The following is a 27722-nucleotide window of genomic DNA, read 5'->3' as shown; positions in this document are numbered from 1 at the left end:
TGAGAAGGTGAATCTGCTTATTCCTGGGTTGGGAGACTAAATTTGTTTTCACACTAAGATATCTTCCAATGGAAACTTTACAAAAATAATGATGACATTTTGGCCGTCGTTTTTTTAATCATTTGCCTTATATATCAATTTGTTTAGAACCCAGACAGGAAAGAAGTATAATTTAATCAGGCCTCTCAAAGATCTGCAAGAGAATATAAGGTCCCTGAGGGCAGAGATCCTATCTTTTTTAGTATTCTCTCTCCAGTGTACAGTGGTTAAGTGAGAATTCTGGAATGAGACTAAATTGGTTTCACAATCTGACCACACTGTTTACAGGCTCTATTATGTGTGATAAGATAGACGTCTTCAATAAACCTCATTTTAACTGTGAGATGGTATGCATAATAATACTACCTACGTAAAAGTGTGCCTGCGAGAATTAAACCAGATAACCCATAGTAAAGTTTAGACAATGAGCATTACATATTAAGTACTCAGCAGAAGTTGGTGAGGAGTTCTCACTGTGGCACAGTGGGTTAAGAATCCAGTGTGGCCACTTGGGTCACCGTGGAGATGCAGGTTCAATCCCTGGCCCAGTGCAATGGTTTAAAGGATCTGGAGTTGCCACATCCATGGCGTAGGATTCAATCCCTGCCATGGGTGTGGCCAAAAAATGTTGGTGATTATTATTATGACATATGGATGGTAAAAGATAAATATAATCTTAAATGAATGTAATCTATTAAAAACAAGAGTGGACTAATTATTGGAAAGTTTGTTCTCTGGAACCTGGATTTGTGCAAGTGTAAACATACTCTGCCAAAGAAGAAATTTCTTACAGTCAGAAAAGAGAAGACATTTGTAAAAATCAGACCGTACAGTTTGTTCATGAATTAGGTAAACGAACTAACATACAATTTGAATGTATCCCAGAAATTCTAGGAGACTTGGTTATTAGGAAATCTATAGATATACTTACCTCAGAGTATGTTTTATCTAGATTATGCAAGTTAAAATATCATATATGCGTGTGTGTGTGTATCTGTCTATCCATCTAGCTATCCATCCATCCATTCATATCTTCTCCTAAGTGCTCTCTGACATGATAATCCCATCTGTAAACTTGACCAGATTCCCAGAGGAGACTGGAATATCTGCCTCTGCGGTCATTCCAGGCCCCTGTGCCTGGGTATCAAATCCATGTGAGTGGCCTGGCAAGAAGATCAGTCCTGCTGACTGGCATGGCAGGAATCAAGCAAGACCGGACTGCCAGAATTGTACTGACGCACTGATTTTGTGTGACTCTCACTCACTGGTATACAGGACACATTCACAGCTTTTGGCTACCCGTAGTTCAGCACTAGTCCTTGGGTTTGAGCGCTGCATAGGCAGTGGCTCTTGTACATCTATGTTATAACTCTGGTGCTGCCTCCAGTCCCAGCAGCCAAGAGTGGTAAGGATGGCAGAAGGCATTCTTTGCCTTGTGCACCAGTCATGACTTGTATCTAGAGTGGTCTCTCCTCTACTCTTAAAGCTCTGCTCCATCTGTCAGGCTTCCATCCTGAGGTGGCTGCTGCTTTCTCTTCCCTGGACATTGAGGCAGTTGCTCTACAGTGCCACCAGGCCCTTTTTACAGATTTCCTCTTTTGCCTCTAATTGATGTCTCCTTAGTTGGTCTTAAGCTGTGCCCCAGGCAGGACAGCCTTTCCTGTATAAATAGGATGAGCTCATCTCACTCCTTCTATGGCCCCTCTCGCTGGTGGCCATGATTAGAAGTCAGAAATACAATCCATATGGGAAAAAAGCCATATTCTGGAAATGCAGTGATGACAGCCTAAACTGCTCAAGAGAGAACATGGTTGGAAGATGCATTATTCTACATTTGTGCCATAAATATCCTAAAGGTAAATTGAACATGACCAGAAATATAATTATCATTGACTTTTACCTGCATACTTTGGGTAAGACTTGCGTTTGTGGTCATCATAAATAAAACACAGTAACAACTTTTTAGAAGCACGTATCCATAGTTGGCAGGATTTATGCTGCAGCATCATAAGTAATGAAGTAAGCAGAATTAATTAAATGGTATTGGGTAACTATAGAGTCAAGAAGATCTATATTGTTTTAATACGAACAGATTCTGGAAAACCACTGCTTTATGGTTAACAGTAGGTCCTACCTCTTTCTTGGAGAAGTACATGAGAAATTAGCTATAGAGATGCTCTTGGAAATAAGTAGGAGAGATCGTTTTTGGACATGAACAAAAATAGATTGTGCCTTTTGAACTCTATTTAGAATCTTCACAAGCTCTGATTGGACAATAAATGTGTAATTACCTCTTCTCTACCCATTATTCTAAGTCATCATTGATAAATCACCATGCCCTGCATGAACCCATGAATTTTGTAATACGCTTTGGAGTTCTGAAAAACTGTATTTACCTGGGATTCCACCTACCATAGAGGTGGCCTTGACTACAATATACCAATAAGTCAAAAAGATGTAATATGACAATTTCAAATGATATGAAAAGATACTTAATTTTTTAACATATGTGTTAAAAACATAGTAAAAATTAAATTTAGGATATTTCCTTAAGAAAACATCTTTTTCCATCTCAGAGCTATCATCATAATTATTTACAGAACATTAGAAACTTTGGAGTTAGGTCTGATTTTGAGTCCAGTTTCTATCACTTACTGGCTTTCTGTTTCCTGGAAGTGCTCACTATTAAAGTCTAAGTTTTCTTATCAGTAAAATTAAGTAAGGCAATCTTATCTATCCCATAGGATTGTTTTGACAGTTAAGTAAAATATTGTTTGCAGTACACTTAGCAAAGTGCCTGGAACATAGTCAGAAGTCAGTAAATAATAGTCTCTTAAATACACCATCACCCAAGCTGAGAAACAAGTTTACAAACAGTGGATAGGATGTGCATAAGGAAAACCACAGGGTGTCAGTGTGTCAAATTCTGAATAAGTTGAGAGATCCATAGACCTGAATGGAAAAACTAAATATTTTAAAGAGAGAGTTCTCTCCTATTCATTTTATGTGGTTATGGGATTCTATTCAAATTCCAAATTGTTTTAATTTAATATAATTACTCTGATCTTCATATGAAATAGTGTATGGTGTATAAAATCCTAATGGATTTTGAAAAAGAGGTTAATGGTTAAGGCTTGGTATATCAACTATGTAACTATTATGTTCTAATAACTAAAACCAGGAAATGCTCACATAAGAATCAACTGATACATAATAAAAATTAAAGAGCCTAGAAACAAAATTTTTAGTTTATAGACATGTAGATATAGATAGATGGGTAGCTATGAGGTCAGCATTCCAAAATAATAAAAATATAGACTATTCAATCTATGACTGTAGAAGAATGAAGTGGACAAATGAAATTATAATATCACCTCTCTGAATTATCCAGTAATTTCTGGATATCTCAAAGATTAAATGATAAAATAGGTAGTTACTTACAGTATGTATAAGTTCATGACTCTGTAAAGAGTGGAACCATAACCAAAGAGCCTGATATATTCAATACATTAATATTTTTTTGTTAAGACATTACAAACTAAATTTTAAACGGTAGTGCTTTCTCTGATGCACAGTGCAAGGGACAAAGTGTGAGCTCAGTAATGGCACAAGTGTTCAGGGGAACATTTTAGTTAGTTGTGACACATCCATATAATGGAGAATTTTTTTGGTAGCCATTGAAATTATCTTTTAAATAGCTTTTGATTATTTTGAAAATGATTGTAATATACTAAGAAAAAAATCTCAAGATAAATACAATGCACAATATGATCCTGATTATATCAGAAATAAAAATTAATACAATGGAACTAATCAAAATTTGACAGCAGTTACCTTGAGGTAATGTAAATATTTTGTTTTTGTGGTTTTCTGCATTGACAGGGTAGAATTTATAGACAGACACAATAAACAAAGTATATGTTAACTTTTTAAGCCAGCGATAGGACTGTAATGAAGATAAGAAAACTAGGAAGGAAGATGTTTTTATTCAAATGGGTAAAAGGTAGGAACTCTTTCCTTTTAGAATCTTTCAGGCTTAAATAACTACAGGGCTTTCAAATATACTTTCTTCTCTGGTAGGTTAGAGAGAATGAAAGAAAGTTAATTTTGAAAATATAGTTGGCAGTACCCTGCTGGTGAGAATTAAATCAATAAATCACATAAGACTCTATGGGTAATTATTTAACTGGCAGGAATAGAGCATATAGTATTAAATTTTAGACCTGCATTTACTTTTTGGGTCAAGGTTGACATATCAGGAAATGAAGTTTGGGGTATAAGCAGAATAAGAACATTATTATTTTTTTTTTTTCCAAGTCTGGGTAAGGGAATATCCATGGAGAAACCCTTATGTGGTGGAGAGTTCCAGAGAGTGATGATATTGAAGTTGTCATTAAATTTAGCCAAGTCCTTGATGTGAGAAATTTCCAGTTCATTGTTGACGACACAGATTGCAGAAGCATATGGAAGTAATTAGAGGAAAGTAAATCGAGACTGTGGGTACAGGCTGCATGTTTGTGGAGCTTGACTAGATAAAAGGAATAATACAAGACGAGATCTAAAAGAGGCATTGAGGACTCGGATATCTTCTTTCAGAGCTGAGGAAATACGAGCATGAAAGAAAGCCAAAGGAGAAGACAAAATTGATGATTCTCTGGTGGAGGGGTAGAAGTCTGGAGGACAGGATAAGAGCAGCGCCTTATCCTGCTATTGAGCCAATAGGTTCGGTAGCAGAGGCTGAGGGGTAAGATTTCTAGGTAAGAAGAGAACCCCTTTCCTGCTAAGATTAGTGGGAAAGAAGTTCTGATAGGTGTAAAAATTTGTCAAAAGACAGGAATCTGGGGGTTTGGGAGGAACAGCAATGTAGTACATGCAGATGAGCACTTGATCAAATGAGACCGGCTCTCCATGAATTAGATGTATGACCTGAGCCATGTCTGATCTTTGCTGTGCTTATTAACCTTTGTTGGGCCTGTTTCTACTCGTATCAGTGGGCATATTATGCATGCCGTATAATTTTCCGTATGATTTGGAAAACTACAAAATATGGGAGATCCCTTCAAAAGTTGTAATGCATCCTTCAAGTAAATAGGGTAATTTTATCATGAAATGAGGTGGAAGAGGGCTAGATGAGAGCAGCTAAAGCTTAAGGGTTTTTGAAGAAATTCCTTAAAAACTTTAATGCAGTGCTCATGACCTAAGAGCATGGGATAGCTGGTAGCCCTGACAGTAGCTTGTTAAATTCCTGTGACAATCCTTCAGCAATCTTGCTTTCTGAAGATGGTGCTTTTGCTGAGTGCCTAACATGTTTGAGCTCAAGCACTCTTCTTACACACTATTTCATTTAGCAATAAGGTGATGTTTATTATTTAAAAACCTTTCTGAGGCTTCTCCCATGGTGGTCTTTTAGACTTCCAGTGCTGGGTACTATGGAGATATCTTAGAATCTAGAAGCCCAGTGAGTCCGTGGGAACAGAGAGATTCTCACGCACAAAAATCTCCATAAAACATCTATGGCATTGTCTTAGGTTGCTTGGAGAAACTGCATTCATATTCATAATGGATTGTATAATTATGAGATCCTGATTTTCATATTTCCCAGGGTGCCTTTTCAGCTCTGCTCTATCCCCAAATTAAGGGAGACAACACAACTTTACAAAATTAGAGTGTTCTGTTTTGTCTGTTACTGTTTGACAGTAGTCTATTTTTAATTTGCTCATCATTGATCCTAATAAAGACAAACTGTCATTGTAACGGTTGCCCAGAATGCAATACATTAGTTTTATTGCCTCTATAACAGCTGTTCATGTGTCGCTTCCTCTGTCATTCAGTGATGATGTGTCCTTTTCTACATACAATGCCAGAAAATCTGGGCGAGCTCACAGCACAACATCTCCATATGAACTGGATTAAGTTGAGGGAAATTTTATTGTATGTCATCATGTTATTTCTACTACTTAGTATAGAAAGGGGACATGTAGAAGAAAGGCACTTCATTATGTGGGCTGAATAAGTGAAGAATACATGTTAGGCTTTTTACTAGCTTTGTGGTTTTTGTGTTTCAGCTAAACTCTCTATGCCTCAGTTTCCACATATAGAAATTGAACATGATAGAAACTGCCTTACCTGTCTCTGTAAGAATCAAATGAGCCAATTTATAGTCATATTTCCAGCAAAGAGATGCAAGCTTATTACAAGCAGTGTTTACAACAGTGCCTTAAGTTTTAAATTAATGCATATAGTAGCTTAAAATTTCATCTTCATTATTTATGTATTATTTCACTTAGAAAGTTTGGTTTATATTCATAGGGATCTCTGGAGAGAGCCATGGAATGTATTAGGATCTGAATTTTGGATGTGATAGTCAACCCTGTTGCCCAAGCTTAGATAAGAAGAAAACACAGAAAACTGAGAAGCAGCCAACAGCAGTCTGTTAAAGTGGGGTGCAACATCTCAGATTCTCTTATTCCCAAGATTTGTCTGTGATGGTCAGATGTGCTGTTCAAACTTCCTTCTAGGGGGCAGCAGTGCCCTGGAATTTTGCCAGTATCCTTTGTTTCTTTAAACCTAGTTCAGTGACTCAGGTCTCTTCAAAGAAGAGAAGTCAAAGGAAATGAATTATGTTATCAAATACAAATATTAGGAAAAGGTAATAGTCACTTAAAGTTGGTGGGAGGAAAGGTTCTTGGAGGGCATTTGTAAAGAAAACATTATAAAATGTACAGTTAAGGACTAATATGTTACAAAAGGCTTTGTTCAGAGGACAGAAGCCATCATTTCACTGTCAAATGTACAGTCTATTTTTATTGTCATATTTAATGTATACTTTATTGCTATTAAAATTAAAGCTATGAAAACATATAGTTAGAGAATAAAAATTTGAGATATGAGTTTTAAGTATGTGAGAATTGAGCAGCAGTTAATGAACCCGACTAGGATCCATGAGGATGTGGTTTCAATCCCTGGCCTCACTCAGTGGGTTGAGGATCTGGCATTGCCGTGAGCTGTGGTGTAGGTTGCAGATGTGGCTCGGATCCCATGTGGCTGTGGCTGTGGCTGTGGCTCAGGTCAGCAGCTGTAGCTCTGATTCAGCCCCTAGCCTGGGAACTTCCATGTGCCACTGGTGTGACCCTCAGAAGAAAAAAAATGTGAGAATTAAATTCTCCAGAGCAAAAACAAACAAAAAAAAAAACCCTCCAAAAACCAAAATCAACTTTCCCAGGAAATGTAAACAATACTTTTTGGAGGAAATGCAAATAGCTCTGACTTGGGCTTTCTTGAATTTGCTTTGATTTATTAGAAACATGTATGGAATTCATGATTTTTATTTTGAATGGGGATTATGATTTTATGTAACAACTCAAAGTAGTGAGCAGAAATTGGTTCACAGCTTTGACACCTAAAACTAGTCCTTTACTGGTTGAGACCATAGGCCATGATAAATCTTGATACCAAATTATATATGAATTTTTATTTCTTACCTCACTTGGACACAAATTCAGCTCTAATTATAGGGAGCTTATTAAAATGTTTGGAAACTGGGAGTTCCTGTTGTGGCTCAGTGGTAATGAACCTGACTGGTATCCATGAGGAAGGTTTGGTCCCTGGCCTTGCTCAGTGGATAAGGATCTGGCATTGCCATGAGCTGTAGTGTAGGTCAAAGACACACCTTGTAGCCTGCATTGCTGTGGCTATGGCGTAGGCTGGTGGCTGTAGCTCCAATTTGATTCCTAGCCTGGGAACTTCCATATGCCATGGGTGTGGCCTAAAAAGCAAATATATATATTTAAGTTTGGAAATTTATATTTTGCAATTTTTTGTTGTGACCCCTTTTATCATTATCTGCTAGACCTTGGTCCCAAACTCTGGGGATAAGGGCATGATGACTCAGATGACTCTTCATCCAGCAGGATAAAGACAGTGCCTCCAATTAGTTGCTACTAAGAAATTAACGCATTATGTCTTTCCTTTCCTCACACCATGATTATTTGGGTGGAATGAGAGGCGCCCTTACTTTACTTCTTGTTTTCAATCAAGTCTTCTCTTTATGATACTATGTCCTGAATTTTTAAAATCATACTTCAGAATTATGATGGGGGTGAGGAGAAGAAAAAAAAAATATTGTTTGCCCAGGGCTCTGAACTGTTCTGAAATAACCTCCCTTGTTATAACATTAGAGAGGAGCCTTGCTTGATTGTCATTATTTTGCAGAATATATGGTACTGACATTTCCCCTTTTCTCCAAGGGAGATAAATAGACCACATGGGAAAAATTCTTCTCTGAGTTATATACAGCTGTTAATTTTTTTCACCAAGTTCTTACTCATCACTTTTAATTGCCAAACCTTAGAGCTATGAAAAAAATACATTGCCTCTAATCACATAATGAGATCTGCTATTATTTATATGGAACATAGTCACTCTTTAACAGCTTTCTTTACTTACCGTTTGGTGCAAGTGTGCAATTATTACTAGAGGAATGTATATATCTTCAAACCTGCTGTTCTCTTTTTAGTATTTCCTCATAGCTCATTAAAAATATTTTATATGCCATTGATGTAAGGGGGTGATACTTTTAAGATAAATTGATAAGTGTCCCTAGAGGATCAAACATTAAACATGAAATGTGAAATTCCATCACACTGACATGAGCGACTACTGCTATAACCACTGGATCTTCTTTTATTAGGACTTTTACTAATTAAATGTAAAATCTACCGGTGGCCTTATAAAAGTGCTCATCTGTTTTCCTTTAATTTTAAATAGATTAAAAGTGAGATTTGGTGTTAATTAAAAACTTAGATTTTATGGGGATTTCAATTGCGAACATTTCAGTGGAAAACATGTAGGTGACCCCTTAGTTCTGTTTGCTAATAAGCATATTACTGAACAATAAGACAAAAAAAAATCATTCTCAGAAAAATACACCGTCATTAACTCTATTGTCCATGTGTATTAAATCCTGTCCACACAGATAAGAGGCTCAACAGCTCAGGCTCTCCTTGGGAGTTTTAAACTTTTCCCCTAATGTCTGGAAATTTTGTTTTGACTTTGAAAATGTGGGTGCATTTAGAAACATAACAATAAAAGTTAAAGAAAAATCATTATCACATGTAATGAGTTTAGTGGAAATACTCTGACATCATATTCTGCAAAGATGATTTCATCTGTCTGTCTTTAAGTTGAATTTAGGTTATATAGTGTCACTGATGTCGAAGAGGTCCCTGCACGTTTCACATCTTATTATTTATGATCTTAACCAGAGCTTATCGCCAATAAAAGGCTATCTTTGGTGGCGGCCTGTAGCACAGGTGTTTTCCAGTTAGCATCTTTGCATGTTCTCCTTCGGCATGAGTTAGGTTTAGCCTTGTCACACTGGGCTTTTAAGAGGAGCTCTATCTTTGCAGCCCAGGCTACATGTGACAAGATTAAATTGCCACCCTTTACAGTCAGTATAGTTCCTGTGTTCCTGGCAGTGCTAGCCTGGCTGATACATCTGAGAGAAGGCTCAGCTGTCACTCAGTGACCCATTAACACTACTATTCCATCACGCAGTGTCATTTTTCTCATTCTCATGGAGATAATGCTCCCTGGAGATCTCCACTACCTGCAGGAATGAAAGAGAACAGCAGAGACAGGCTAACTATCAAAGAAGGAGCAAACAACACAGCGAAGACCATGAATTCCAAAAGCAGAATATTAAATCGAGTGAGAAGATGAAACCCATTTATGACAGCTGGTTTGGGAAGGTGGGGGGAGGATTGAGTTTTTAGAGATGGAATAACTTCTTAACAAGCTGTTTTCTCCTTCCTGAATACTAAAAGTAGTATCCACAATAACACTTGAATCTAGATATACAGAAGGCAGCATAGGGAAATTTGAGTAAGAATTTAGTTACAAACAGGGGTTTTTGTATTTTATTTGTTTATTTATAAACAGGTGGTAGATATAAACCAGAGCATACATTAAGGCGAATTGTTTAATAGTCTAAATAGACAGGGTCCCTGTTTATGGCTGGCTTAATAGGTTACAAAATCATCTTCTTAGTAAAAGCACAGAAGAGGAAAATGACATGTGATCTTTGTAGCTATAGGCCTAAGACTTCTTTTGTCCTATGATTGAACCAACTGCTTGAGTAAACTCTCTTGCTTCCTTTCAGCCCAAATTGTATATTGTCTAGTGGATTACCATATAAGAAGTTATGCCTTCTAATGTTTACTATATAAGGGGATATTCTAAGAACATGCTTCTTGATTTCCCAGACTAAGACTGGTTCAATTTAGATTAACGTAAAAGCAAGACACAAAGCCATTTGAATCTTGATGTTTTCCTAGGAAACTTGGTGAAGACTTTATAGGAACAGTCCAATGCCCCTGCAGAAAAATTAGGAAAATAGGGATAATACTGAACAGGATACAGAATTACAATAAAGGGTTAGGAAAGGTGCCATACCAAAACTTCTTAGTTGCTGCTTCAACCACCCATTCAATCCTGACTTCAGTTTTCCCACACCAGGCAAAGCTTGTTATTGTGTTTAGACTTTTATTCTCAAGTAGGAGTTTGCATGCCATCACCTGCCCTCCCTACTGCCAATCAGGTGACACACTGGGCTTTTAAGAGGAGCTCTATCTTTGCAGGTAGATAGACTCCCTAGGATACATGTGAATGTTCTTCTGGTTCACCAACTCTTTCTTAAAAAGTGTTCTTTTTTAACTTAGGTAAACTACAAATATTTCACATTTTTATTTTTATATCAAAATAAATATGGTATATTATGGAGTAAGATAAAATATTCCTACATATTTTAAAGAATTTGAAAAAGAAGACTTAAAAGACCCTTAGTGAAAGTATCTTCGGCTTGAACTGTAAGAGCTCTTGTGTGCCTTACAGATTGTGTTTGTTCGTCTTTTCCCTTTAATACAATGTTCAAGAAGCATTGTTTTAGCGTTTAACAGGGAAAGGGACTCAGATTATTCTGTTTTAGCAATGATGATGGCGTTAAGTAGGAACAGAGTGCAATGCAGCCAAGTCTTCCAGGAAAGGAAACTTTATTCTTAATTTTACAGTTGGAAGGCACTGTAAAAATCAACTGATCCAGGCTGCGGGGCATGGCCCCTCGTGCAGCGAGGCCATTTGTGGCACTGCATGCGTTTGGGGTGTAAGGGGGCTCTGCTGGCAACATGGATGCTGGCCAGGCAGCCCTGGCAGTTGAAGACTCACAGCCGCCCTTGTCTGCACTCCATGAGGGAGATGCTGGCTGCTGCTGTCTCTTGGATGCTGTCTGGCATCACCCAGAAGCCCACCAGCAGAGTGCTTGTGGCATCCCACAACTACTCACATGATGCTACATTTGAAATTAAGAAATTTGATTTTTATCATGTAGAAGAGGGTGCCCCTGTCACCCCAGTGCTCACCTGGGAAAATGGACTGAAATACTACAGGTCAGTGCAGACTCCTCACCTAGTGGAAATGAAGGCAGATTCGTTGTATAAACAGAAATACATTCATGGTTTCTGTCACTTGTGTGTTGGACAGGAAGCGTGTGTGGGTCTTGAGGCTGGGATAAATCCCACTGATCAGGTCGTTACCTCCTATTGGGCCCGTGGCTTGTGCTATTCTCGTGGACTTTCTGTCCGTTCAATCCTTGCAGAGCTGACAGGGCAGAGAGGTGGTCATGCTAAAGGAAAATGAGGGTTAGTGCATATATATGGCAAGAACTTCTGTGGGGGCAGTGGCATTGTTGGTGCTCAGGGACGCCTGGGAACTGGTTTTGCTCGGGCCTGTAAGCATAAGGGAAGCAGTGAGGTGTGTTTGACTCTGTATGGGGACAGCACTGCTAATCGGGGTCAGATATCTGAAGCTTACAATATGACAGCTTTATGGAAGTTACCTTGTATTTTCATCTATGAGAATAACTGCTATGGAATGGGAAGATTTGTTGAGAGCAGCAGTCAGCGCTGATTACTAGAAGAGGGACAATTTCCTCCCTGGTCTAAGGGTAGATGGAATGGATTTTCTGTGTGTTTGGAGGTAGCTAAGTTTGCAGCTGATGATTGTAGATCTAGAAAGGGGCCCATACTGATGGAGCTGCAGACGTATTGTTACCATGGTCACAGCATGAGTGATCCTGGAATCAGTTATCATACACAGGAAGAAATTTATAACATAAAAAGTAAGAGTCATCCTATTATGTTTCTCAAAGAAATAATTGTAAACAAGCTAGCCAGTATTGAAGAACTGAAGGAAATTGGTGGTGAAATGAGGAAAGAAGTTGATGATGCACCCCAGTGTGCCACAACAGATTCTGAACCACCTTTGGAAGAATTACGCTATCACATCCACAGCAATAGTACATCTTTTGAAATTTGTGGTGCAAATCAGTGGATCACTTTTAAGTCAGTCAGTTAAAGGAGACTGTGTTTTCACGGTCAACTTTAAGAAACTGTGCCCAATTTTGTTAAAGGGAATAAAACTCATTAAAAAAAAAAAAAGTTGGGTAAACTTTTATTAAAAGGGATTGAGAGAAGTTCCTGATGTGGCTTAGTAGGTTAAGGACCAGACACTGTCTGTGGAAGGATGCAGGTTTGATCCTTGGCCTCCCTCAGTGAGTTATGGATCCAGCATTGCCGAAAGCTACAGCGTAGGTCACAGATGTGACTCCAGTCTGGTGTTACTGGATCTCGTGTGGCTGTGGCTGTGGCACAGGCCTCGGCTGCATCTCTGATTCTTTGACCCCTAGCCTAGGAACTTCCATATGCCACAGCTGTGGCCGTAAAAAAAAAAAGCAATTGAGATAACTGAGATTATCGAAAGAGATTAAAAGAGATTATTGAAAGATAAACATTCCATAAAAGGAGTGTTACATTCACTTGTAGTTATTGCCTTAAAAGATATTATATAGTTAATTACTTAACATTGTTAAAAGATAGACTGAAGCACATGTAAATTTTCAAGAGTTTATTCGAGCATACGTCGCTTAGAATCAGGCAGTGCCAAACCAGAGGTGGGATTCTCCACCAACAGGAGCTGGGCAAGAGGTTTTGCGAGAGAAACAAAACAAGGATGTTATTTTATTGGTGATGGCTTAAGGGGTTGCCTTATTTGGGATAAGCTGTTTGTGATTGGTTGTCCCTTGGTCTTAAGTTTCATTTGCTTGGTTTCAAGTGGATTGACTCTGGCTTAGGTTTTGGTTTGCTTATGTAGGCAACAAAAGCATTAGAGCTACCTTAATCTGATGGCCTCTTTTTTTTTTTTTGTCTTTTTAGGGCGGCACCTGCAGGATATGGCATCTGGAGGTTCCCAGGCTAAGGGTCAAGTCAGAGCTATAACTGCCGGCCTACACCGCAGCCACAGCAATTTGAGGTCTGAGCCACATCTGCAGTCTACACCACAGCTCTTGGCAATGAGGGATCCTTATCCCACTGAGCAAGGCCAGGGATCAAACCTGCATCCTCATGGATACTAGTTGGGCTTGTTAAGCGCTACGCCATGATGGGAAATCCTGATGGCCTCCTTTTTTAATTACTTAGACAGTGTGACTATCTTAAAGATTATTTTAAATTTATATGTCTTAAATAGGAAAAACAGAAAAAGGTTTATTGAACTTTCCCAAGTTTTTTTTTTTTTCCTGTAATAGTTCTATTTGCTTTAGCTTTATATTATTTTAGTAAATACTCTTATTTGAAGCAAAAATAGTTCTTTGATTCCTGCTCCAACCTGCCAGAAGTTTGGGTGTAGTCACTATCCTGAAGTGCAGGGGTAACTTCAAGCCACACCAAAGTATCAGGACCCCTACTGCTATACCAATTAAAATAATTTAATAGAATTTACCAATAACTCAGCCTACTAAATAGTGTGCATGTGCACACACATATGCGTGAATATGCAGTATTGATGTTGATGCCATTTGACATTGACAGTTTTTCCAATAAAACATGTTTAGTAACAGAGTAGAGGGAGATAGGACAAGGGCATTTTTTCATGTTGTACTTACTTGCAATATTTTTAGTGTACTTAAAGGAAAAATGTAAACAGAGTTAAAATCTAAGGGGAAACTGAATTTTGTTTTAACCTTCAAGTTAAAACAACTCTTTTTTTTTTTTTTTTTTTTTTTTTTTTTTTTTTTTTTTTTTTTTAGCATTTGCTTTCTACCAATAAAAGCTTAGATACTTTCTGAATGCTCTAACAGAAAACCAAAATTTTAGATGCCTGTGAGTACGTGACCATATGAATACATATGTAACAGCTTAATCTCCATACTTTTCTCCCAAACAGGTTTAAACAAGTAAGATAACCTCAGCATTCTAAATTCAATAGAAAGCAGAGACAAGCATTGATTTGTTTATAAATCAGAGCTATTCCTAACTAATGTGTTTTGGTTATGCAGCTTCAGTTCAGATGTACCTTGATTGAATCCCTTCCTTTAGAAACAAGTAATTAATCAGATAGTGAAAATAATCACCTTCTTGAATGACAAAGAAATTTCCTACTTTTTACTTATTTTGGCATATTTATATTTCCATAAACTTTCAAGTGGAAGATAAGCTGCTCAATTAAAGCCACTTTTTGTAGATAGACAGAAATCATTTTAAAAGTTGGTTTACATTATGGATTCTTGTAATACTAGTAAAATTTGTTACAAATAATTGGTTAGAAATGAAACCATCACAAAACAAAGATACACAGAAACTTCATTTCAGGTAAAAAAAAAAAATTCCAATCTTATTATAGCAGGAGGAAAAAGTACATTTATCACAGTATGTATTATCAAATTCCATTAAAGCAAAGAGTATTGAATGTCTTTTGTATTAAAAAATGTCCAGGGAGTTCCCTTGTGGCACAGTGGGTTAAGGATCCAGAATTGTCATTACAATGGCTCCAGTCACTGCTGTGGTGTGGGTTTTTCCATATGCTACAGGCACAGCCCCCCCCCCCAAGAAGACCAAAATGTCCAGGCAGTTGTGTACTAATTGCACACAGTTCTACAATGATGGAAAAAAAAAAAAAAAAACTACAAAAGCAAAAATAAAAACCCCTGTTTTCATTTAGGTTAAGCAATAAATTAATAATAGCAGTTTATCAAGATATAAATCAGAGAGGAGTAAAAATCCAGCAGTTGGGTTTTGTTTCCTCTGAAAATTACTCTGCTACTTAGTCTAATTTATCCTCTCATTAGAGGACATAACAAACCATGATGGTCATATTAAAAATTAAAATGTTGCAGCAATGCTAGAATAAGAGAAGGAAAAGTTCCTAATAGTTCAGTCTTTATGCTGCTCTATAAAGGTAAATGATTGTGTCCATATTTGCAGAACGGGATGAAAGAGGAAAAAGTTTTTAAAAATTATATAAAGGAAATACTTAGAATCATAGAATTATGTTTATTTAAAAATTTGATATGGGAGTTCCCATCGTGGTACAGTGGAAACAAATCTGACAAGGAACCATGAGGTTGCAGGTTTGATCCCTGGCTGCCCTCATTGGGTTAAGGATCCAGTGTTGCTGTGAGCTGTGGTATAGGTTGCAGACATGGCTTGGATCTGGTGTGGCTGTGGCTGTGGCTGTGGCATAGGCCAGCAGCTGTAGCTCAGATTGGACCCCTAGCCTGGGAACCTTCATATGCTGTGGGTGCGGCCCTAAAAAAGACAAAAAAAAAAAAAAAATCTGCCAAACTAGCATACGAAAACCTGAGTAGATATTAGTGACACTTAATCTGATAACTTGTGAGAAAGAAGTAGTTTAAAAAATTGATATATGTCACATACCATAAAATTCAGTCTTTTAAAAGTGTACAATTCAGTGATTTGTTTGTATATTCACAGAATTGTGCAAATATTATTACTGTCTAATTTCAGAATATTTTTATCACCCCAAAGTGAAAACTCATACCTCTTATCAGTAACTCTGGATTTCTCTTCATTCTCCGGAAAGTTCGAATTGACTTTCTATCTCTGGATTTGCTTATTCTGGGCATTTCATATAAATCATACAGTAAGTGCTCTAATGTGTCTGTCTGCTTTAACTTAGCATGTTTTCATTTTGCTGTTGCATCTATCAGTACTGTATTCCTCCCACTGAGGAGTAGGATCTGTGTTCCTTGAATCTGGGGCCTTACGACTGCTCTGAGCAAGAGAGCAGTAGGAACGATGCTACATAGTTTCAGGACTCAGGGCCTAAGAAGCAGGAAGGTTTTGCTTCATGTCTCTTGGAACCTTCTCTCTGGGAGTTGTGATGCTCCATTTAAGAAGTTCAAATGTACTGAGAACCCCCTGCTTAGAGAGTATATGAGCAAGTCCCTCTGGTTACCAGTCCCAGCTAAGCTTAGCCTGCAGCTAGACCTCCAAAGACAGCAGATATTATCCCCTCCAGATAGCCCACGTTCCAGCTGAAAGCCAACAATATTTTGAACAGTGGGATCACTAGCCACCCTCTGCCCAGATTCTTAATATACAAAAGCACAATAAAAACAAAATGGTTGCTTTAAGAGTCTAATTGTTGAGGTATTTGTTACGTAACAATAGACTCAGCAGAAATGAGAATTATATTGCTTAACATAAGCCAGGCCTATCAGAGGAGCAGATGAGGATTAATGAACCATGTTAGAAAGCTCGTAAGGTGTATCCATGTCGATGTTCATGATTTAGAAGTAGCAAAGGGGAAACAGATGAGTCTTCAATAGAAATAAAGTCTAGGAACAAAGTTAAACCTGTTAAACACATTTTTCCACCATCAAGATTGGTTTTGACATTGAGATTTGAGTATCTCAGTGTTAAACTATTGGTCATCTTGGTTGTTCTTGACCAATATCATCAACCATTGGTAAATAAACACACTGAAGATCCCCTTGCTGTACAGTGGGAAAATAAAAAAAAATAAATAAATTAAAAAAAAAAAGATTTAAAAAAAAAAAAAAAAAAGAAACACACTGAAGTAAACTGGAAATTTCACTGACTGAGCCTTGTCTAGAGTCCAGAAGGAAGTTTTCTGTCGATTGCTGATTATTTTGCCTTGATGAATCAAAGCCAGCACTTGAAATGACAAGGCAGTGTGTGAGCAGGTTGGTACAGGTTCACAGCTATTCATAACGAGTATACCCAACTGGTGAAAAAGAATCCAAGCAGCTAAGGATGCAAGATTAACAGAACCTGAGAGGCAAAGCTGAAATGAAGTCAGAAACTGAGTCAAATTGATAGGAATAGACAAGACAAGAACTAGAAGACTAAACCAGCGGCCAGGAAAATGAGGTGGAAGTATGCAACAAATGAGTGAGGGGAGCTGGAAGTAGTCCATTTGCATATTGGTGACCTTTGTCTTATCATGGGAGTCAGTATCTGTAGGATGAATTGAATCAGTAGTATGTTGTAATGACAGACTGTTTAGAACCTAATGCTTTCTGACTGCTGTCACTTGGTATTAAAACAGCCCTGCCTTTATGTGACATGGAAATAAGTTTAATTCTGGAAATCAGGGTCATTTACATCTGGGATCAAATCATGGCACCATCACGTATAAAACGGTACCTTGAGAAATTAGCTCTCTGGGTCTCCACTTTTTCATCTGTAATAAGGTTGATCCATGTGACTTCTGTAAAAGTTAAAGGAAGAAGTAAAGTAACATCTAACTGAGTTCTAGGTACACCCAAGGTGATCGATAAATGGTAATTTCTAGCCATAGGAAACCTCATTTGAAAGGAATTTTTAAAATCTTCAGTTTTGTATAAATAGGTATAGGGATTGCAGTAGTCAGAAGAAAATGAGAGCTGCATGTGGAATATATTTTTGTAATTTTATCCACTTTATTTTCTCATGACCCTCTCAATTTTGACTTAAGAAATTCTTCAGTCAGCATTCAGTGTAGAAAATAATAGTGAAAGGCCAGCAAGTCTGGACAGTAAGACCACACAGCGGTTGTGGGACTTCCCAGTTTGTATCTGAACTTTCTTCAGAATTGTCATCTATTGATCTCTTAACTGTTGTAAAGCATGTTGATCTTGTGCAGATACTTCTTTGATAGAGTCAACGGTGGGGAATACAGATTTTGTCATTCTTCTATAATACAGATGATCTAATACTAGTGACTTTAAAATGAGCCCCATGCTTCCCATTGTAGACCCCTTTTAAGGGACCCCTAAATATGAATAAAAACAATAAGCTGATTAGGTTGAAACAAAATCCAACCAAAACTCTCTAGGCAATTGGTATTAAAATTCTTCCTCATTGATTTAATTTATTCCATTTGATCCATGAGGCTGGTCTATACAGTAAAGAGCAAAGATGAGAGGTCTCTGTACTGGAATTTGAGAAAGGGAGATGGGAATTTTCTGCTGAGCTTTATGCACAAGACTAGAATATATTCAAATTAGGAAACAGTGAAGAACGATGAAGAGAGTTCATATAATACTTTCCTTTTGGCAGCCCAATAAATACTCAAACTGAATAATTTACCAAAAGAAAAAGAGCCCACTCAAACCTCATGACCTTTTGAACAATAAGCAGGAGTTCAATTATCCACAAATGTTCTATTAGAAGGCAGCTTTCCAAGCTGCAGTGTTATTTCAGCAGTCATACATTAGAATTATTGAAGAGGTAGAACTTTGTCTATGTCATTTATGTTACCTTCTTTTTAAAAGCCTACTGACACATGAAGTAGCACCCCCCGCAAAGAAAAAGAATAAAAAAGTAGGAGGAAGCAATTATTTTAATAATGTTTCTGGTGAGTTTGAGCTATTAGATTTCACTGGAACACTTTATCTCCACATTGCCAGAGTGATATTGTCACTTTAGAAAGTATATAATTTCTTCCATTAGAAACTCAGAGTAACTTGCCAACAGTGCCCAGAGAATTTCTCCATCACCATCCACGTGGACTGTTGTCCTGCAGAATGAGCACCTCATTGCTTCCTTGGGCTACATGTGGGTTCCAGGAACCAGAGAGCTTTTTCCTTCTCTGATACCTTGTAAACTCCTACAGCCTCCCTTAGATACAAGGCTGATAGAAATCATGTAGAATTTCCCAGACTTTATTACTGGCATGAAAGTACAGTATGAACTCAGTCAGGTCTTGTGGAGGTGACATTTTTTGTATGTGCGATTTAAATTTACTTTCAAAAATCCTTTGTCAGCCTTCACATTATCTTTCAATATTCTTCTTGACCCTTTATGCATTTTCCTATATCTTTCTGAATTATTGATATTTGAACCAAGGGCTCTACAAAAATCAAACAAACAAACAAAAAAGTTCTGACAGATCTAAAGATAGTAGAAAAGCAGTTTCACTATTTTGACATTGAATGATTGTTTATTCACTGAATTGGGCTAAGGAAAAAATAGCTGAATTCTTATTAGAGTGTAGATAACTCTCAAATATACCTGAAGTCAGACCCAACAGAGGTTGACTCGTCCTCTCTGGCTGTGTGGTCCTAGGGGAGTTCTGTTCCTTTTTCAGTCACTCTTTACTACTCTGTAGAAAAGAAAAATAGCACATCTGCCTTGTAGTGCTTTGTAAGGATTGGAAATAACATCATAATATCTTTGATGCTTTCCTCATGTTAAGTGCTCCCTATAGTACTTATGTTTTTCTTTCTCTTCCCCTTCTTATTCTCCTTCATCACCTGTCCTATGTTAAAAACTTGATTTTGTCTTACACACCTTTCCAAAAAAAAAAAAAAAATCTGTTTGTTTCTTGCCTTCCACAGATGTCATTTCGATTTTGAATCTGTCATTCCATTAGCTTAGTCATGATTTTTATTCAGTGATTCCAGAAACTCACTAAGCATCGTTCTTATTGCATTATACAGGTCATCAGTGGAAAATTTAAATGTCACATGATCTCTAAATTGAGTTTACTGCATATTTTGTATAGGTATGTGCTGCTAGGACTGTGGAATGCCTATCCTTATTATCCAGACTGCTTATTCACTTTGAACTGCCGTGTTTTCTAATAACCCTATCACATTCTATTTGGTCAGATTTTAGTATGAAACACAGCACTTGTCATAAAGATTTTATTAGCATGAAACCTTTCAAATCTCTGAAATGCTATGAACCTTACGTATATTAGCTCATTTAGAAAGAAGTTTGTCACATGCACAGTAAGCTTTACATAAATGTAAATATTTCCTTTGAGAATAATTTTGCTCTTTCATTCCTTAATAAGGACTTTATTTTCATGTTTGTCAAAAATATTAAGGGGCAGGTGGCAACATTCTGTCAAGTTAAAGGAGCAGCAGTGCAAACACTCTATTTATTAACATTATTCACAGTTTCTATCCTAAACAGCTTTAAACTACTTACTATTCACCGTAAGGGTATAAAACACGCGTTGGAGCTTCAAAATCAATGACATGTTGCCCTCTATCTGCTGCTGTTCTTTGGCAAAGAGAAGGAGCTGCTCCTCAAACTCAGCATGCCATTTTTTAATTCACACTTGAATTTCCACTTGAGGAGGCAAGCCAAAACAAACTAGTCCTCCCTGAGATGCACCCTGGGAATAAGTGCCCTCCCAACTTTAATAATTATCTGAGAAGAGTCTTTTCTTCCACTCCCCTTTTCCATCTGAATAGGAGTTGCCTATTAGGATCCGGTTGTTTGCTACTCTTCTATTTGCATAATTCGTAGATGTCAACCTGTGACTATTCTGTCCCATAGAATTTTAGTCTTTGTTCACTGAGTAAATTGTTATTTCTTTGCAGCTGTAATTAGGGAAATGCTACATAAAGGTTGTCAGATGAAATGACTATCCGCATTTAGATAAATAAAAAGATAGCACATTTTTAGTTAATCATATCCTGATTCAAGACTACCTTTTCTTTTATAAATTAACCTATGTGCATGTTTGCAAAACAGTAAGTGTACTTAGGAAAGCTTGTTTAAACATAGAATGGCTTGAGGATATGTAAATATCTGTTATTGTCACCTCATTCATCTTTAAAACACACTACTGTAAAAGGAAGTGTATCATTATTTACTTAAGGAGCTTGGTAATAGAAAGGAGAAACTGATTTTGTGTCCGCCCACAATAGTTTCTCAATGATTACATGGATATTTAGGTAGAGTTTTTCCTTCCCCATTTGATGTTCTTTTCTATGCCTCATTCTTCACATATCAATTCTTTTTTGTATCATTGATTGTTTATTTTCTTTACCTAAGTTTCTAAGAAAGCATTTTTTTTTTTTTCAGAAGGAAAGAGATTCACAAAGGCCTTGACACTACAAGTAAAAGAGATACTTTTGAATCATGCAGGGTTTCAAAGATGACCAAATAGAGTAAAATTGGGAGAAAACACTTCTGATCAGTATGTTCATCTACAGTAATATTTTAGAAGGCAACGTTTTTCCTTCAACATACACAGCAAAAGAATCTGGTTTACAAATATTTTGCTTAAGGAAGATTTTTCTGGAATTTTATTACATTTAATCTTTCTCTGCTCTTTCAATTTGCTGTAGGTTGGTTCACCCAAAAACTGATGACTAGTTTTTAAACATTGAAGTGTAGGTGGAATTCACTGCTCTGAAGTTACAGAGCTCAGGATCCACTGCTTTGCACTCCAAAACCAATAATTTGAGAGGCAAGTGTCAGTAGAAAGGAAAGGTGATTTAACCAGAAAAGCTGGCAGTCTGGGGAGAAGGTGGACTCATGTCCCAAGACCAGCTTTGAAAATTCAGCCCAGTTATGACAGCTTCTAAAGGGAAGAATGAGGGGGAAGTATCTCAGTGAATCATTGAGCCAGGAGGTTGGGTTCTGAATCCTCTCCATTAAGTGAAGACTGGCAGACTCTTCAGATGTCATCTTGTCTGAGTGATCTGCCTGCAGGATTTCTAGGAGTGCTAATGAATGTAGAGTGCTAGCCAGTCTTTAACTACTTAATTCTTCTTCTTTTTATCTAGGAAATAATCAACATGCATAGTGTGCATTCAGGAGGGCACAAGTCAGGAATTAGTTTAATATGCTTAGTGATCTTATTTCTGTAATTAGGTTCTTTCAAGGTCAGAGGGGGACAGAAATGGGTGAATGGAAAAAGGGGCAAAAACTGCTTTCAAAGTGTAGGCAAAAATCACTGCATTTTTTAATCTTTATTACAATTTTGGATGAAGATTCTCAGAAGTGTATGTTGACATTAATGACCATATGTCACAGCATGGTTCTGTAAACAGAGTTAAATAGTAAAGAAGGTAAATTCTTGACATAAAACCAGTTTCCTTCACTAGGATTCAGCGTCCCTTTATTATTTTTCTTTAATAATAATAAATTGTTTTTTTAATATATGGAAACTATGAATTTAAAATATAAATTTAATTATATAAAATGGGGTCTTTGTTGAACATGTGAAATCGTTGTTATTATAGTTTCTATTTTCTTGAGGGTGGCAAATATATACATGGTACAAGCTAACGAGAATGTTGCATTAATTATATTTCTATATTATATATATGTTAATCTTTTATATGTACAAATACTACAGAAGTTGCTTGAGGACATTGGGATATCTGTGTTTCACCAAGAAAATTCTCTTGATTTCCACCCTGTGACTGGCCAGTTATGATTTTCACGACTTCTGAGGGTCTGCAACTGAACATTTCTAAGGAGTCCTGGAGGATGAGTAGTATTTGAACCAGGGTACCTGACTTAATTTTATAAGAAGTGAGGAAGATGAAGTACTTCCTAGTGGCCACATGATTAAAAAAAATGCAGTGGTTCTGACAATATCTAATCATTGCTTTCCTCAATTTAACTACAAATTAACCAAAGTTAATTATAATAAATGTTATGTGGGAACTAAATATAGCAAACTTGCTCATTATTCTCAGCACAGAACACATGGTGAGTGCTCCATAAATAAAGAGTAAATAAAAAAAATACATAGTTTTACTAAAAGAGGGAGAAAAACTGGTTATGTAGGTTAGAAGAGGAGAAAATGAAAAGTTACTCTTAAGCAAGACTTTATCCATCTGGCTTTTCCTCTGAAGAGGAGCTGAGAATAGATTTTTTTTTTCCTTTAGTTGTACAGATGCATATTTTTCAAAGATGAAAGAGAGAATCAAACAAAAGTGTGCCTAGGACTCTTTTATTTTAGCCATCATTAGTATGTACTAGGACCAGAGGCAACTGGGCAAGCTACGTGCTAGAAAATCATATATGGAAAGTTATATTTTCTTTTTAGATAAAGATTTTTGAATGATCCCTCCATTTCAATAATTATCATTGATATGATAAATTTAAATTTTCTTCTGATTTGAGTACATGATTGAACAAACAGGCAAACAAGAATAGACACATTGTTAATGCAGGAAATTCCAAATAATTTCTGTAGATACTGTACCCTCAAGTAGGTGGAGCATTAACTCCCAACTCCTTAAATGTAGGCTGTGCATAATGAATTCCTTTCAAAGAGTACAGAAGTAAAATAAGGAGGTATAGTATATTTTGTCAGTGGAGAAAACTGACAAACATTACTGGAGTCAGGTGATCAAGGCCAAAGTCAACAATGATAAATCATGTCAGTAGTATGGACCCTTCATATGATGTGATGGAACTGGTACTTTAACTCTGTGGTCTTCTTCCAAAAACTTGTAACCCTAGTCTAATCATGAGAAAAACATAAAATTCATGTTGAGGGACAATATGCAAAATGCTTGATTAGTGCTACTCAAACCTATCAAAGTCATCCAAAACAAGGAGTCTGAGAACTGCCAAGAGATGAATACAGAGACAGGATGACTGTTAGTGTAGTATCCTGGGATGGGATCCTGTAACAGAAAAATGACATTAGATAAAAAATAAGGAAATCTTAATAAAGTACAAACATGAGTTAATAATAATGTTTCAATATTGACTCATTAATTGTGACTATCCTAATATAAAATAGTAATAATATATACTAATAGATCAGTATTGAGTCATTAATTGTGTACCATATTGATGGAACAAGTTAATGGGAATGGACTGGCTATGGAGTATGTAGGAACTCTGTACTATCTTCAGAATTTTTCTATTAAGTTGAACACTTCTAAACTATGAATGTATAAAAATTACCAAAAAATTTTCAGAATATTTAAAAAAAGGATTCCTACATTTAAAAAATTGACTTTCTCATAGAACCTTAAGTCCAAAACATGTTTTTAAGATTTATTCACTAATCTAGCATCAAATTAATTTACTCACATGTATTTATGATGCTGTATATTGCACTTTTTTGGGTGTTAAGGTAGAGGAAATATCAGATTAGTAAGGCCTGTTAAGAGGGTGAGGATGAAAATGCCAGCTAAATAGAATTTTAGGAAACTAGTTTTCAGTATTAAAGTATTAATTAAAGCTTTATGTAAATTAATGCATATTAATGCCCAAATTGCCATTTATAGTCTATTTTTGGAAGGAATTAAGTTAATTTTGGATATAATGATAAAGTAAATATGACCTTTGCCAGAAGTAGTTGATTCAGTTAATATGACTTTACTTTTGTATCTGATTGCATACAATAGTAGTATGAGTTTTGAATAAATAAAAATATGAAACATTTGAAATATTTAAACATATTTATAAGGCAAGGTAACATGTCACTCTTTTAGTCTAAGTACCAGCACTGTGTGAAATTCTTTCCCTTAATAAATGCAAGTTTATTTATTTAAAATACTTTGACTAGTTAATTCCATCGTATAGTATCTATGCTGCCAGGTGTATATAATAGCTCCTGTGTCTTCAGATGATAAATTTGCTAAATGGAAAATTTTATTTTTGAGAATTTCATATTGATAATATGAGTTTGAACCTTTTTAAAATAAATTATTAGAGATTTTGTAAATACTCTCAGGGAAAATGGAAATGAAACTAACATGTTAAAAAATGCTGAGTAAATTAGAATCTGAAAGAATGGGCAGCATGAATACTGATATGAACAAAGAAGAGCAGTAAACATTGGAACGTTAGAAAAAGTTGAAAAAAGAATTATAAGTAATTAATAAAATATTCTGTGGAAGTATTTATCATGTCTATCTGAAAGGTAAAATTCAAATTCCAGAACTTGGGTCAAAATGGATATCTCTTTTTTCTTTTTCCTTTTGTTTTTGCTTTTTTGTATACACCTGTTGATAAAGAATAGAATCTGAGTTGGAGCATTTTATTTCCAGCCATGATCTGGGATGAGAGCAGAGCGGCCTGACATTTACAATACTTTAGTGGCAATTACAGCACAGTTAATATGTCAATTTAATTAAATTCCTGTAGTGATTCATGACATAAAATATCAAAATAAGTTAACTTGCACAGAAGCAGACAAAAGATCAATGCAGTGGGCTGTGGTATAATGAATTAAATTAAAGTATAACTGCCATCCACTTAAATGATGGTGTGCATAAATAGTGTTTCTTTGTTTTTTTTGGGTTTTTTTGGTAAAGCAATCTCTTAAAAAGATGTCATTTAGGGAAGTTAGAAAAAATAGATCCCAGAAGTTTGTAAATTAAGATCCAAAATTCCTAAATTCAGCCCTAAAAAAATATTTAAATTGTTTTTAATCTTTTAAGGAGGAATCAAAGAACTATGCTTGCATTAAATATACATAGGTGGAATTCTTTCTTACATTTTACTAAGTAGAATACAAATTTTGTATTTTCAAATGTCATTTGCCACTGATTTTCAGTGTTTTTAGATAAACTAATTATCACTAAAATCCTTATGACTTGATATAAAGGCTGTGTATTAAATCAAGAACCCATATGTCAAAGAGAGAAGGGAGAAAATGTGAAACTGGTAAATTGATCAGGTTCTCTAATGTTCTCATGGTAGTGAGAGCTAAGTCTGGTCATGGAGTTCTACAGCAATTTGGAAGGAAGTCTGAGGACCTTCCTGCTAACAAAGGCATGGAATCTTCAGCAATTAAATTTCAAAAAGGAAATGACATTCACTCAGGATTCCAAGCTGATGAAGTGGTTCTTGCTGGTTATAATAAATATGCTGGAGAATAATAATTGGTACTTTTTTGTATCACTGCTTCATATTTGTCTGATCTTGTAATTTTTCCTTATGGGCCCTAAGAATCTTCATCTGAAAAGAAGGATGGGTTGAATTGTATATTTACCAAGATATATTCTAATCAAATGTTTTATGGTTCTGTGGTGGAGAGATGTTACCTATCTCATTTCCTGTGCTAATAATCTTTGCTTAGTTATTGCTGGAATGATTATCAACTTATAAATAAAGTATTTTGCTTCATTGAATGAAGCAGAGTAAGGTATTGTGTATGTATATGCAAGTAAGAGTGTGAATTAGTTCTGAAATTTTCCTGTCAGTTAAAAATTATCAGTAGCTTTGTATTGATATGTACTCTAGAAATAAGATAACCAAATATCCCAAGAAAATTTGAATTGCTATCCTCACCTTCGATAGTAACCTACTATCTTGAAAACTGTGTTGGTAATGCTAATGGAGAAATAACTTACACTAGGAAGAGAACAAATAAATAGATACAAGAGAGACCTATTTCTCTAACAGTACTGCTGAATCATTCTCAGTTAAAAATTAGGTTCAACTATGAGTAACAGAAAATCTCAAATTATAGCTGCTTACTCAAGATAGAAATTTGTTTCACTCTCACAAAAATACTGGCAGACTATGACTAATGTGATGGTTCTGTTCTCTAAGGGACCTAAGCTCCTTCTGTGCTCTACCGTCTTTAACATGTGGCATTCTCTTTGCTGTGCAAATATCTGTTCCAGGTCTAGATATTGGCATCCAACTTCCAGTCTTCAGAGAAGTTTTTATCATTTTGCTCACATTTCACTGATTATATCTAACTGCAAAAAAAGCTAGAAAATAATAAATTTTTAGCAATCTGTTTGCGTATCTTAAATTCCTGGGGTTCATTACTGAGAAAGAAGTGACAACAGATTCTGGGGGACAACTGCTAGCCTCTACCACCAGTCTACCATTTTGCAAAATGTTCCTCCATGTGTGATGCACTCACCTCCCGTTCTAAGTTACCTTCTGATTGTCTTTAACTATAGACCAAAAGAAAAGATGTCTTCTTCTGGCACTGATATATAGAGCTGTGGAGTAGAATTAGGAAAACCTCAATAAAAACTTCCCTTGAGAAAAGGAAAGAAAGTCTTGTCTGGATATATGCCCAAGTGTGGGATTGCTGGGTCATATGGTAGTTCTATGTAAAGTTTTCTAAGGTACCTCCATACTGTTCTCCATCGTGGTTCATGGCAGCACTATTCACAATAGCCAAGACAAGGAAACAACCCAAATGTCTATCAACAGATGATTGGATTAGGAAGATGTGGTATATATACACAATGGAATACTACTCAGCCATAAAAAAGAACCAAATAATGCCATTTGCAGCAACATGGATGCATCTAGAGACTCTCATAGTGAGTGAAGTAAGTCAGAAAGAGAAAGACAAATACCATATGATATCAGTTATATCTGGAATCTAATATATGGCACAAATGAACCTCTCTCTCTACAGAAAAGAAAATCATGGACTTGGAGAACAGACTTGTGGTTGCCAAGGGGAAGGGGGAGGGAGTGGGTTGGATTGGGAGCTTGGGGTTAATAGATACAGACTATTGCCTTGGGAATCGATTTGCAATGAGATCCTGCTGTGTAGCACTGGGAACTATGTCTAGTCATTTATGATGGAGCATGGTAATGGGAGAAAAAAGAATATATATGTTTCTGTGACTGGGT

General features: G+C 36.3%; 1 protein-coding gene across 1 annotated transcript; it reads left to right on the top strand.

Moving 5' to 3' along the window:
* Positions 11281-12447, top strand: PDHA2 (pyruvate dehydrogenase (lipoamide) alpha 2). Its single transcript, XM_013979011.1, is given in 3 exon segments — positions 11281-11978; positions 11980-12062; positions 12065-12447. Coding segments are annotated over 3 exon segments (1164 nt in total).

This window comes from Sus scrofa, chromosome 8 (genome assembly GCF_000003025.6).
Source record: "Sus scrofa isolate TJ Tabasco breed Duroc chromosome 8, Sscrofa11.1, whole genome shotgun sequence".
Taxonomy (NCBI): Eukaryota; Metazoa; Chordata; class Mammalia; order Artiodactyla; family Suidae; genus Sus; species Sus scrofa.
This window is presented reverse-complemented; position numbering and strand designations above follow the sequence as displayed.